Raw genomic sequence first — 13,695 nt, forward strand, 5'->3', positions numbered from 1 at the left:
ACCCATGCTGGGTGGGAGAAATATCTCTGTAAATGACAATTGTTTGATTTTTTTTACACACAATTGTCCTTTTACAGAGATATTTCTCCCACCCAGCATGGGTATGTGTAAAAATACACCCCAAAACACAATATACTACTTCTTCTGAGTACGGCGATACCACATGTGTGACACTTTTTTGCAACCTAGGTGCGCTAAGGGGCCTAACGTCCTATTCACAGGTCATTTTGAGGCCTTTGGATTCTAGACTACTGCTCACGGTTTAGGGCCCCTAAAATGCCAGGGCAGTATAGGAACCCCACAAGTGACCCCATTTTAGAAAGAAGACACCCCAAGGTATTCTGTTAGGAGTATGGTGAGTTCATAGAAGATTTTTTTTTTGTCACAAGTTAGCGGAAAATGACACTTTGTGAAAAAAAAAAAACAATACATATCAATTTCCGCTAACTTGTGACAAAAAATAAAATCTTCTATGAACTCATCATACACCTAACAGAATACCTTGGGGTGTCTTCTTTCTAAAATGGGGTCACTTGTGGGGTTCCTATACTGCCCTGGCATTTTAGGGGCCCTAAACCGTGAGGAGTAGTCTTGAACCCAAATGTCTCAAAATGACCTGTGAAATCCTAAAGGTACTCATTGGACTTTGGGCCCCTTAGCACAGTTAGGCTGCAAAAAAGTGTCACACATGTGGTATCGCCGTACTCAGGAGAAGTAGTATAATGTGTTTTGGGGTGTATTTTTACACATACCCATGCTGGGTGGGAGAAATATCTCTGTAAATGACAATTGTTTGATTTTTTTTACACACAATTGTCCTTTTACAGAGATATTTCTCCCACCCAGCATGGGTATGTGTAAAAATACACCCCAAAACACAATATACTACTTCTTCTGAGTACGGCGATACCACATGTGTGACACTTTTTTGCAACCTAGGTGCGCTAAGGGGCCTAACGTCCTATTCACAGGTCATTTTGAGGCCTTTGGATTCTAGACTACTGCTCACGGTTTAGGGCCACAAAAATGCCAGGGCAGTATAGGAACCCCACAAGTGACCCCATTTTAGAAAGAAGACACCCCAAGGTATTCTGTTAGGAGTATGGTGAGTTCATAGAAGATTTTTTTTTTGTCACAAGTTAGCGGAAAATGACACTTTGTGAAAAAAAAAAAAACAATACATATCAATTTCCGCTAACTTGTGACAAAAAATAAAATCTTCTATGAACTCATCATACACCTAACAGAATACCTTGGGGTGTCTTCTTTCTAAAATGGGGTCACTTGTGGGGTTCCTATACTGCCCTGGCATTTTAGGGGCCCTAAACCGTGAGGAGTAGTCTTGAACCCAAATGTCTCAAAATGACCTGTGAAATCCTAAAGGTACTCATTGGACTTTGGGCCCCTTAGCACAGTTAGGCTGCAAAAAAGTGTCACACATGTGGTATCGCCGTACTCAGAAGAAGTAGTATAATGTGTTTTGTGGTGTATTTTTACATATAACCATGCTGGGTGGGAGAAATATCTCTGTAAATGACACATTTTTTATTTTTTTTACACACAATTGTCCATTTACAGAGAGATTTCTCCCACCCAGCATGGGTATGTGTAAAAATACACCACAAAACACATTATACTACTTCTCCTGAGTATGGCGATACCACATGTGTGACACTTTTTTGCAGCCTAGGTGCGCTAAGGGGCCCAACGTCCTATTCACAGGTCATTTTGAGGCATTTGTTTTCTAGACTACTCCTCACGGTTTAGGGCCCCTAAAATGCCAGGGCAGTATAGGAACCCCACAAGTGACCCCATTTTAGAAAGAAGACACCCCAAGGTATTCCGTTAGGGGTATGGTGAGTTCATAGAAGAATTTATTTTTTGTCACAAGTTAGTGAAAAATGACACTTTGTGAAAAAAACAATAAAAATCTAATTTCCGCTAACTTTTGACAAAAAATAAAATCTTCTATGAACTCATCATACACCTAACAGAATACCTTGGGGTGTCTTCTTTCTAAAATGGGGTCACTTGTGGGGTTCCTATACTGCCCTGGCATTTTACGGGCCCAAAACTGTGAGTAGTCTGGAAACCAAATTTCTCAAAATGACTGATCAGGGGTATAAGCATCTGCAAATTTTGATGACAGGTGGTCTATGAGGGGGCAAATTTTGTGGAACCGGTCATAAGCAGGGTGGCCTCTTAGATGACAGGATGTTTTGGGCCTGATCTGATGGATAGGAGTGCTAGGGGGTGACAGGAGGTGATTGATGGGTGTCTCAGGGGGCGGTTAGAGGGGAAAATAGATGCAATCAATGCACTGGGGAGGTGATCGGAAGGGGGTCTGAGGGGGACCTGAGGGTTTGGCCGAGTGATCAGGAGCCCACACGGGGCAAATTAGGGCCTGATCTGATGGGAAGGTGTGCTAGGGGGTGACAGGAGGTGATTGATGGGTGTCTCAAGGTGTGATTAGAGGGGGGAAATAGATGCAAGCAATGCACTAGCGAGGTGATCAGGGCTGGGGTCTGAGGACGTTCTGAGGTGTGGGCGGGTGTTTGGGTGCCCGCAAGGGGCAGATTAGGGTCTAATCTGATGGGTAACCGTGACAGGTGGTGATAGGGGGTGATTGATGGGTAATTAGTGGGTGTTTAGAGGAGAGAAGAGATGTAAACACTGCACTTGGGAGGTGATCTGATGTCGGATCTGCGGGCGATCTATTGGTGTGGGTGGGTGATCAGATTGCCCGCAAGGGGCAGGTTAGGGGCTGATTGATGGGTGGCAGTGACAGGGGGTGATTGATGGGTGGCAGTGACAGGGGGTGATTGATAGGTGATTGACAGGTGATCAGTGGGTTATTACAGGGAATAACAGATGTAAATATTGCACTGGTGAATTGATAAAGGGGGGTCTGAGGGCAATCTGAGCGTGTGGGTGGGTGATTGGGTGCCCGCAAGGGGTAGAATAGGGTCTAATCTGATGGGTAACAGTGACAGGTGGTGATAGGGGGTGATTGATAGGTGATTGATGGGTAATTAGTGGGTGTTTAGAGGAGAGAAGAGATGTAAACACTGCACTTGGGAGGTGATCTGATGTCGGATCTGCGGGCGATCTATTGGTGTGGGTGGGTGATCAGATTGCCCGCAAGGGGCAGGTTAGGGGCTGATTGATGGGTGGCAGTGACAGGGGGTGATTGATGGGTGGCAGTGACAGGGGGTGATTGATAGGTGATTGACAGGTGATCAGTGGGTTATTACAGGGAATAACAGATGTAAATATTGCACTGGCGAATTGACAAAGGGGGGTCTGAGGGCAATCTGAGCGTGTGGGCGGGTGATTGGGTGCCCGCAAGGGGTAGATTAGGGTCTATTGATAGGTGATTGATGGGTAATTAGTGGGTGTTTAGAGGAGAGAATAGATGTAAACAATGGATTTGGGAGGTGATCTGATGTCGGATCTGCGGGCGATCTATTGGTGTGGGTGGGTGATCAGATTGCCCGCAAGGGGCAGGTTAGGGGCTGATTGATGGGTAGCAGTGACAGGGGGTGATTGACTGGTGATTGACTGGTGATTGACGGGTGATTGACAGGTGATTGACAGGTGATTGACAGGTGATCAGGGGGGATAGATGCATACAGTACACGGGGGGGGGGGTCTGGGGAGAATCTGAGGGGTGGGGGGGTGATCAGGAGGGGGCAGTGGGCAGGGAGGGGATAAAAAAAAATAGCGTTGACAGATAGTGACAGGGAGTGATTGATGGGTGATTAGGGGGGTGACTGGGTGCAAACAGTGGTCTGGGGGGTGGGCAGGGGGGGTCTTAGGGGTGCTGTGGGCAATCAGGGGGCAGGGGGGGGGGAAATCAGTGTGCTTGGGTGCAGACTAGGGTGGCTGCAGCCTGCCCTGGTGGTCCCTCGGACACTGGGACCACCAGGGCAGGAGGCAGCCAGTATAATAGGCTTTGTATACATTACAAAGCCTATTATACAATGTAAATGCGGCGATCCGGGTGCTAGTAACCCGCCGGCGCTTCTGAACGGCCGGCGGGTTACTACGAGCGGTGGGCGGAGCCAGTCCCCGGCGGCTGATCGCGTCACGAATGACGCGATCGCCGCATAACCACTCCCGCAGCCGCCCCGGCTGGGGGCGGTCCTCAAGTGGTTAATAAACTTACAATCCAACACACACCATACAATCTTTAGAGAAATTGAACAGAAATATCTGGCATTCCGGATCGATTTAAATCGGAAAAAACGGGAATTCCGATCGGATTTTTCAGTCGAATGAAAAAAAAGCTTTCGATTTTTTCGAGAGATACGATCGTTTTCATCGAATTGCTGTAAAATCGGATCATTTTATTGTATCGTGTGTGGCCACCTTTAGACTAAAGCCACCTACTTGCAATAGATTCATCAGTCCATCAATTTTGTCCAGATAGCCATCAGAGGGCTAGAGTTCATAGCCCACAGTTCGATAGCCACTGGCCTAGAGCAGGGATGGTTGTAGTCAGCCAACTTCACTACACTGGAACTACGCGTAGTTTTACGCAATTACGCTTAGCCAAACTACGGCTTCGTAATCAAATATTCGGTTCGTATGCATTTCGTAGACTACTCGTTAAAATACACAATTACGCGTAGTGTGAAGCGTAGTAAGAAACTTTTACGCATTAATTCCTCTTTAAATGCTTATACCGGGAACTCTTCTCTGCATTCATTCCCCTTTCCAATGCGTAAATTTGTAAGCATACAATAGCATGCGGAAAATTAGACGCGAGTAACGCATTCGTAGTTCACTACGCAATACACGTTAACTACTCATAGTGGGCGTAAGCTACACGTAGCGGTACTTTGCTACGTGTAAATTCTTAAGCGTAGTTTTGAAATGTCACCTACGAACTACAATGCGTAGATGCGAACTACGATGCGTAAATGCACACTGGCGTAGTTTCTGCTCATGATATAAAAGAAATTGAGAGACGTTTCTTTCAAAATGTAATGGTGTATTCAAATAATACTATAACCTACCATATAAATGTACCCCATATATTGCACACACCCATATACAATGGACAGGCCCTACTATTGCTGCCAGCCTATTCTAGACTTGCTGTGCTGCATAACAGTCCTTGCTAACTGCTGCTAAACTGAAAAGTCCAGCCATATTCATTGGGACTATAACATGCAGAACTATGCAATCTTCACTGGCCAGCAAAAAAAGCCTTCACGTGTCCATAAATATAGTGCTTTGTTAAAAGAAAAGCCAGGATCTCACTACTCCTACCCTCACCCATGTGCACATGGGGAGTAATGGCATAGTCTCCAGAAGCCTTGCGGTGGTCGCTTGTGACGGTGGCCGCACCCTCCCCTTCTCACATGGACTTGCAAAGTGCGGGCGTCTCCGCATGCCAGGAGGGGGCCACTATGCTGCAAACATTGTCTCTTCCAAACCACACCGGCTTCAGGCCTCAGGATGCTGGGATAGTGTAGTTGGAAAACTCACAGCAACTTCCTGGATGAGAAATGGATGGTGGCCTGGCTTGGCCAAACTTAGTCGACCGGTTTCATTGCATAAACAGCAATTTCTTCAGGACATAATGGCATAGTTACGCTTGGCACCATCTAGTGGTTCTTTTTATAGCTGCATGCCCTTGGAAAAGCATTTGCATTGGAATTCAATTATACTACAAGCAAAAGTGTGCAAGCACTCCATCTTGTGGATTTTTGCATCATTACACATTTTACAAATGCTTACATTTATATTGCATCCCATTTACGCATTTAAAGCTGCAGACCCATACCAAGCACAAATTCCGTTCATTACCCTAATACTAAATCTTATGAAGGGGTGGGGGGGGGGAGGAGGGGAAAAAAGGGACCGCCAGACACCCGCTACAACTTAAATACAGTCCACACTCCACAGCAACACTGCCAGATGAATGAAACCCCCCCCCCCACCCCCCATGAGCCAACCCACAAAATTTATGCTCATGAGGTCAATCACATCACAAACATCGGCGCAATCTCACTGACGAGCAAACATGTCATTCAGAGGAACACCCCCAGATTTAGGTCCACATTCAAACCATGCAGACTCATAGAATTGCATTTAAAAATCCACATGCATTCCTTTTCCAATAGAATTTTATCAAAATCTCCGTGCCTAGGACTTATGTTCATTTTATAAATTCCTCTATATCTAAGTCCTCTATTATCACTATTATGGCATTCAGTAAAATGTTGTGCAACAACACTTTTTTGTTTTTATTTTTTATATTACTGAGGTGTTCACCTATCCTGGAATTCAGCTCTCTTCCAGTTTTACCAATATATATCTTGTTACATGGACACGTTAATTGGTAGATCACTTTTTTTGTCTCACACATAATGTAATCCTTTATTTTGAAATTTACTTGACCCAAACTCAGGGGCGTAGCAATAGGGGTTGCAGAAGTTGCGACCGCATCGGGGCCCCTGAGCCAGAGGGGCCCTCCCTCAACTACAGTATTAGCTCTCTATTGGTCCTGTGCTCATAATAATCACTACTATAGATACTTTGAATAGTGGTAATCATTAACAAACTGCTCCCCATTCCCTTCTTGCACCTCTGACACTGTAGATGTGTTTGGCAGGTTTTGGTGCACCGTATCAAATGTTATGTATAGAGTGCTTGGGGGGGCCCCATTGTAAAACTTGCATCGGGGCCCACAGCTCCCTAGCTACGCCACTGCCCAAACTGTCGCTGAAGGTATCACCCTCTATGACATGACCACAATATTTACAACTCTGACATTTATACATCCCTTTATGTCTAGAGATTGGTCTGGGAGTTTTCTGAAACCCGCTTCTAACTAGCATGTCTTTGAGGCTGCTACTTCTCCAAACCGTCACCTGGGGGGTCTCCCCCACTATTTTAGCAATACCATCATCTAAGGTGAGTATACCCCAATTTTTCTGTAGAATACCCAAAAGCTGATTCCAATGACTCCCGTATCTTGTGATCAACCAGACCACTTCACTGCTTTCCTGTTCTTTTGGTTGACGTTTGGATAAAAGTGTATCTCTGTCAGTCTTTAACCCCCTGATAAACACTTTTCTAATAATTCTACTGGAATAGCCTCTTTCCTTCAGCTCTACTGTTGCACAATTTCGTCTTATCCACAAAAATTCGCCCGTGTGGACGGACCTAATCTGGCACCCCAGGTGGTGGCTCGAGGCATGTAACAAAGTGTTGCCTGCACTCTCCTTTCTATAGGTTTCAGACAGTAATCTACAATCTACTTTAGTTAATTTAAGATCCAAAAAGGTTATTGATTTTTTTATCATACTGATAGGTGATGAATATATTGCGCTTATTTGTGTTCAGTTTGTCAACAAATTCCTTTAAGCTTTGTTCATCTCCCCTCCATAGCATCAATATGTCATCAATAAAATGTAGCCACAGCGTGACCAGCTCCCCAAACCCCACCATGCCAAACACTTCCTCCAACTCCCAAAGACCTAGGTGCAGGCATGCGTAGGATGGGGAGCAAGCCGCGCCCATGGCCACGCCCCGCAACTGCTGATAATACGGACCATCAAATTCAAAATAATTTCTAGTCAAAATCAATCTCAGCAAATCAATGACATAATCATTATGGATCTCTTCAGTTTCACCATAGTGTTTTTCCATGAAGAAAGCAATTGCATCCAGACCCACCCCATGGGGGATAGACGTGAATAAAGATTCCACATCTAAAGCCACCAACAGGCAATCATCCGGTACATGAACCTTTTCAACCTTGTTTAGAACCTCCATAGTATCCTTTACATAGGAAGGCATCACAAGCGACCACCGCAAGGCTGCTGGAGACTATGCCATTACCCCCCATGTGCACATGGGTGAGGGTAGGAGTGGTGAGATCCTGGCTTCTCTTTTAACAAGCACTATATTTATGGACACGTGAAGGCTTTTTTTGCTGGCCAGCGAAGATTGCATAGTTCTGCGTGTTATAGTCCCAATGAATATGGCTGGACTTTTCAGTTTAGCAGCAGTTAGCAAGGACTGTTATGCAGCACAGCAAGTCTAGTATAGGCTGGCAGCAATAGTAGGGCCTGTCCATTGTATATGGGTGTGTGCAATATATGGGGTATGTTTATATGGTAGGTTATAGTATTGTTTTGATACACCATTACCTTTTGCAAGTAACGTCTCTCAATTTCTTTTATATCATATGTTTATTGTGCTATACACAAAAGGTTTAGACTGGTTTATGTGTAGTTTCTGCTCATCCCTGGCCTAGAGCTGCCTCGGGCATCCAGCCCGTCCTCAAGCCATGCACATTTATTGGCTTGAGGATGGGCTGGATGTCCAAGGCAGCTCTGGGCCAGTGTCTTCCACCATGTATTTAGACACATTTTTGAACTGTGGGCTATGGACTCTAGCTCTCTGATGGCTATCTGGACAAAATGACTGGTGGGCATTTGATGGACTGTGGGTGTCTGTGACGCCTATCTATTGCAAGTAGCTGGCATTTGTCTAACATTTACTGTATCTCACTTTTTGGATATCTTTTGCAAGAAAAGAGCAAGAAGATTTGCATCATAAAAGTTGAATGTGCTGATCTTTGTGGGTTACAAACATTGTTTCATGCAGCAGCATGGCTAAAGAGCTATGAGCCCCAGTGTAAGTTTTACATTGCCCCCCTCCAGAATTCTATACATAACAATCGATTTGGTGCACCAAAACCTGCCAAGGACAAGCACAGTGTCAAAGGTTCAATCAGGTTATGGGGTACAGTTTGTTAATGATTAACAACTATTCAAAGCATCTGTAGAAGTGATTATTACTAGCACAAGATCAATAATACTGTGGTTGAGAGAGGACCCCAATGCGATCGCATCCTCAGCTTTCCCTATTGCTACGCCACTGGTTTCATGTAAATGTACATGTACAGGGGGATATGAAAGTTTGGGCAACCTTGTTAATCGTCATGATTTGCCTGTATAAATGGTTTTTTTTTTTACGATAAAAAAATGTAAATATATCATATAGTAGACATACACACAGTGATCTTTGAGAAGTGAAATGAAGTTTATTGGATTAACAGAAAGTGTGCAGTAATAGTTTTAACAAAATTAGGCAAGTGCATACATTTGGGCAACACAAAAAAGAAATGAAATCAATATTTAGTAGATCCTCCTTTTTCAGAAATTACTGAAGGTTCCAATGAGAGTCTGGATTCTGGTTGAAGGGATTTTGGACCATTCCTCTTTACAAAACATCTCTAGTCATTCAGGTTTGATGGCTTTCGAGCATGGACAGCTCTCTCTAACTCACACCACAGATTTTTAAGTTTAACCACTTAAGGACCAGGGAATTTCTGTGTCATCTGTGCTGCGTGGGCTCTCCAGCCCGCAGCACAGATCGTGATTATGGCAGGGTGATCAGACTTCCCCCCCCCCTTTTTTCCCCACTAGGCGGATGTCCTGCTGGGGGGTCTGATCGCCGCCGCTCTGTGTGGCCGAGCGGGGGGGGGGGCTCTTCAAAGCCCCCCTCTGCAGCGATATTCCTCCCTCCCTCTCCTTCCCTCCCTCTTGCTCTGGATCTGGGCGGCACAGGACGGCTAACCGTCCTGTACCGCCTCCAATAGGCTTTAGCCTATCAGACGGCGGTGATCCAATCAGAGGCCGGGGATCGCCGATCTCCTTTATGGCGCTGCTGCGCAGCAGCGTCCTATTGATGTAAACAGCGTGGATTTCTTCCCCACATGTTTACAATTAGCCTGCGAGCCGCAATCGGAGGCTCGCAGGCTGTATACTGTTATGATCATGTCTGCAGCGTTTACTGCTGGCTGCAGTGGTATTGTAACCCAAGCAGTTCTGAATGTCATTATATACATTTTCTTGCATAGTTTGGTTTGCACTTAGACTAGTTGCTGATTCCATCTGCAGTCGCTCTGAAGTTAATGACAGTTTAATGTGCTTTTGTGTAAACAGACATTGTCTGCTGCAGTGGAGGGGCGGTCCCTTTCCTGCAGGCTGCATATCATTGTCTGCCTTTTCCTGCTGTCAGCCTGTGATTAATTACCATTCACTTGTGTGGGAATCTGCAGGTCTGCTCCCATTGGATGACCTCAGTATAAAGAACTGCTTCCTGCAATGCTTGATGGGCTACCATAGTCTCAGATTCTGTCTGTTACTCTGCCCGTGCCCCACCTCGTTCCTAGTCCGTGTGGACTGCGCTGACTCCTGCGAAGGGGTCAGCGAGTCCTCCTAGTTCTGCTCTTGTTCTAGAAGTTGTTACTTTGCTTGTCTTGTGTCATATATTGGTTCATCGCCAATATATACGCATACTTGCGCATTTTGTTATTTTCTTTGTATTCGTGTTACGTTGATACATCAGTGTCGCTGATATATACGTACACGAACTGTTTATTTCCTGTGTTCAGTCAGTCAGCCTTCCAGCACGCTTTGGTAGTTTGCGCGTATCGTGAGCACCCGTGCTGAGGTAGTATCCTGTTCCTGGTCCTGTTTGTGGATTGCGTTCATCTCTGCGAAGAGATAGCGAATCCTTCTGAGTCCTGTTCCCTGTATTACTCCAGTCTTAGTCAGAGTTCCTGCTTATGTCATATATCGGTTCATTGCCGATATATACATATGTTAGTCAGACGTTACAAATAGTTTCATTGATAGCTGTAATTGTAATACGCTAGGAAATCATACTTATTGTATATTTATCTGTGTTACGTTCATCTATCTTGATCCTGCTATTTCCTGACTATCCTGTCCTGTCTTTGTGAGGCACGCCATTGCTGCTAACGCATTGGCTACCTCATTCCAGTCTGTTTTATTGTGGACGCTTGCTGTCACTAAGTAGTGGCTAGTTAAGCAAGCGTTCATTCTGTCTACCTGTCCTGATCTCCTCAGTCCTGGTTTATGCGCTCAGCGCTACTTTGCGCTGAGACGTTATTACGAAAGTGTTGTTTGTGGCTGTTCGGATCTGCACCGGCTCTGTGCACCACAATCTCCTATTGGAGTCAGTCCTCTCCTCCACTAAACTGGGGATATCCTGATTCCTTGTGCTGGTGTGTGTACCTCCTTCACGTCAGCTTATGTGTTGCATGCTGACTGTGGAGATTACACCTCCAAGCGTGACATATACGGAGACACCCTCCGCGAACTGACATGGAAACACCACTTTGACCTGCCGACGCCTATCAGCGTTAGGCGGTCGTTAAGTGGATATTCAGGTCTGGGGACTGAGATGGCCATTCCAGAACGTTGTACTTGTTCCTCTGCATGAATACCTTAGTGGATTTTGAGCACTGTTTAGGGTTGTTGCCTTATTGAAAGATCCAGCCCCAGCGCAGCTTCAGCTTTAGCTTTGTCACTGATTCCTGGACATTCTGGTCTCCAGAATCTGCTGATACTGAGTGGAATCCATGCATAAATGAACTTTGACAAGATTCCCAGTCCGTGCACTGAGATGGCTCGAACCTCCGACTTTGGGTTCGCAAACCTCGAACGCAAAAATTCCTGAAACAGTTTGCGTTTGTGCGAACCAGGCGAACCGAAAAAGACTTCAATGGGCAGGCAAGCTTTCAAAAATACAAACACTGTTTCTGCCCACAAAGGTGATGGACAAAGGTGATGGAAAAGATGTTTCAAAGGTTCATACACCTGGAGGGGGGCATGGCGGAGTGGGATACACGCCAAAACTCCCAGGGTTATAATCACTAAAGGGCAGAAATCATATTGCATACCTAAATTGGAGGCCAGATAGCCAGGTAGATTCATCTCTCTCTCTCTCTCTAGTAGGGATGGTCACCGCTTTCCGCGGAATTGTATTTTTGAGCATAAATGGATTGAGCATAAATGGTACATGCTAGGCTGGCTTCAGCATGTAGTACAATGCCACTGTACCACCAACACTACATGCTGAAGCCAGCCTAGCATGTACCATTTATGCTCAATCCATTTATGCGCAAAAATACAATTCCGCGGAAAGCAGTGACCATCCCTACTAGAGAGAGAGAGAGAGAGAGAGAGAGAGATGAATCTACCTGGCTATCTGGGGTTCTCTTTGGACAACTGTTGAACACAAAAGGCAAGGCCATGCCTGGCCACATATCCTTAAGCAGTGGCTGGATGGTGTAATGGTTAAGGGCTCTGCTCTGACACAGGAGACCAGGGTTCGATTCTCGGCTCTGTCTGTTTAGTAAGCCAGCACCTATTCAGTGGGAGACTTTAGGCAAGTCTTCCTAACACTGCTACTGCCTATAGAGCGTGCCCTATTGGCTGCAGCTCTGGCGCCAGTGGTGCTCATCAGAGCTAGGATATCCGAGGTACTCGGATAATCCTAGCTCTTTTTCACTATTCGAGCTCGAATACCGAACTCGAATAGTATTAGCTATCCGGGCTGTGCTATCCGAGCGCACTCGGATAGCAAGCAGCTATCCGGAGATATCCTAGCTATCCGAGCTCGGATAGCGTCACGAGCTCGGATAGCGTCACGACAGACGTCATCTCGAGTCCTCACAAGCGAATTAGAGGGCTCCCAGCCCTCTGACTGCAGCCAATCACAGAGGGGGAGCCTGGCCAAGCCCCCCTCTATAAATAGCGGATGCCATCTTGCCTCACTCGTCCTGCTTGCGACTTACTGACTGATAGTACTGAGAGAACTGCTCCAGTGCTTTTTGTCTGTGTGCAAGTGCATTTCCATTGCTCTAAACCTAGCGTTTTTACACTCCAACACTTGATCTTCAACTGTATTGCTTTGCATTGTAGATAGATTGTATTTTAGGCAGTTTAGTTAGTGTGATTAGGGACTAGGGAGGGAGACTGTCACTGGTGCTGCTGCTGCAAGCCTGCAGCCAGCAGCTAGGCCCTGTGCCTGCCCTGCTCTGTGCTCTAGTCTCTAGTTACCTGTGCTCTCACCTGTCCTACTTTACTCCTGTACTACTACTTCTGTGTTAGATAGAATATTGTACAATTTTGTAGTTAGCAAGGCCCAGCTTTACTGCTATACCTGTCCTGCTGTATCTGCCTCTCAGTAATCTAGTCACACCTGTTGTACTATTTAGCTCGATTCTTCTATTGTTTAGTTAGTGCTAGTAGTACTGTGTGTACTCACTCACTGTACTCTAGTCTGTGTTTAGGGACCGTCAGTTAGCGTCAGCTAGGGTCTTAGTGTGCGTGCGCACGCACCCTCCAGTTAGTGCTACACCCGTCCTCCTATTGTTTATATATATACTACTTCTATTGTGTCTTAGCTGAATTGTACTGTAGTCTGACACCGTCAGTCAGCGTCAGCTAGGGTCTTTGTGTGCGCAGTGCGCACTCTCTCGTTAGCGCTACACCGATCTCTGCTGTAGAGTACACCTGTCCGTCACCGCACACACCCGCCACCACCAGTCCCACCCCATTAAAGTACCCCACTTGTCCCACCCGCCTTTACATACATTTGTTTTTTTTTCCATTTGTATAATATTAAAAATATACAATGTCTGGCACTGGCAGCCGCGGTCAGGGCAGGGGCAGCAAGGGCAGCAAGGGCATCGCCAAGAGAGGAGGTCGTGGGCGTGGCAGCCGCGCCACCACCCCCATGCGCAGTTCTGCGTCTGCACCAGTGGCTATTCTGCCATTAGCCACTGGCCGTGGACGCCTTGGCCGCCCAACAGCTGGGAGTCACGCTGCAGAGACACAGCAGCAGCAGCGTGTG

At 46.0% G+C, this 13,695-nt stretch overlaps 1 protein-coding gene across 2 annotated transcripts in view; it reads left to right on the forward strand.

Annotated features, from left to right (window-relative positions):
* Positions 1-8,031: 8,031 nt before the first annotated feature.
* LOC137541484 (lysozyme C-like) overlaps positions 8,032-13,695 on the forward strand; it is a 45,910-nt gene continuing 40,246 nt past the window's right edge. The window contains exon 1 of one of the 2 annotated variants that reach the window (XM_068262791.1): positions 8,032-8,122. Coding sequence is in view for 1 of the 2 variants with exons in the window: in XM_068262790.1 (XP_068118891.1) it covers positions 8,118-8,135 (18 nt within the window). In the remaining variant the exon portion in view is untranslated. Of the gene's footprint in view, positions 8,136-13,695 lie in introns of both variants that reach the window. The other variant, XM_068262790.1, reaches the window with a different exon arrangement.

This window comes from Hyperolius riggenbachi, chromosome 12 (genome assembly GCF_040937935.1).
Source record: "Hyperolius riggenbachi isolate aHypRig1 chromosome 12, aHypRig1.pri, whole genome shotgun sequence".
In the NCBI taxonomy this organism is placed as follows: domain Eukaryota; kingdom Metazoa; phylum Chordata; class Amphibia; order Anura; family Hyperoliidae; genus Hyperolius; species Hyperolius riggenbachi.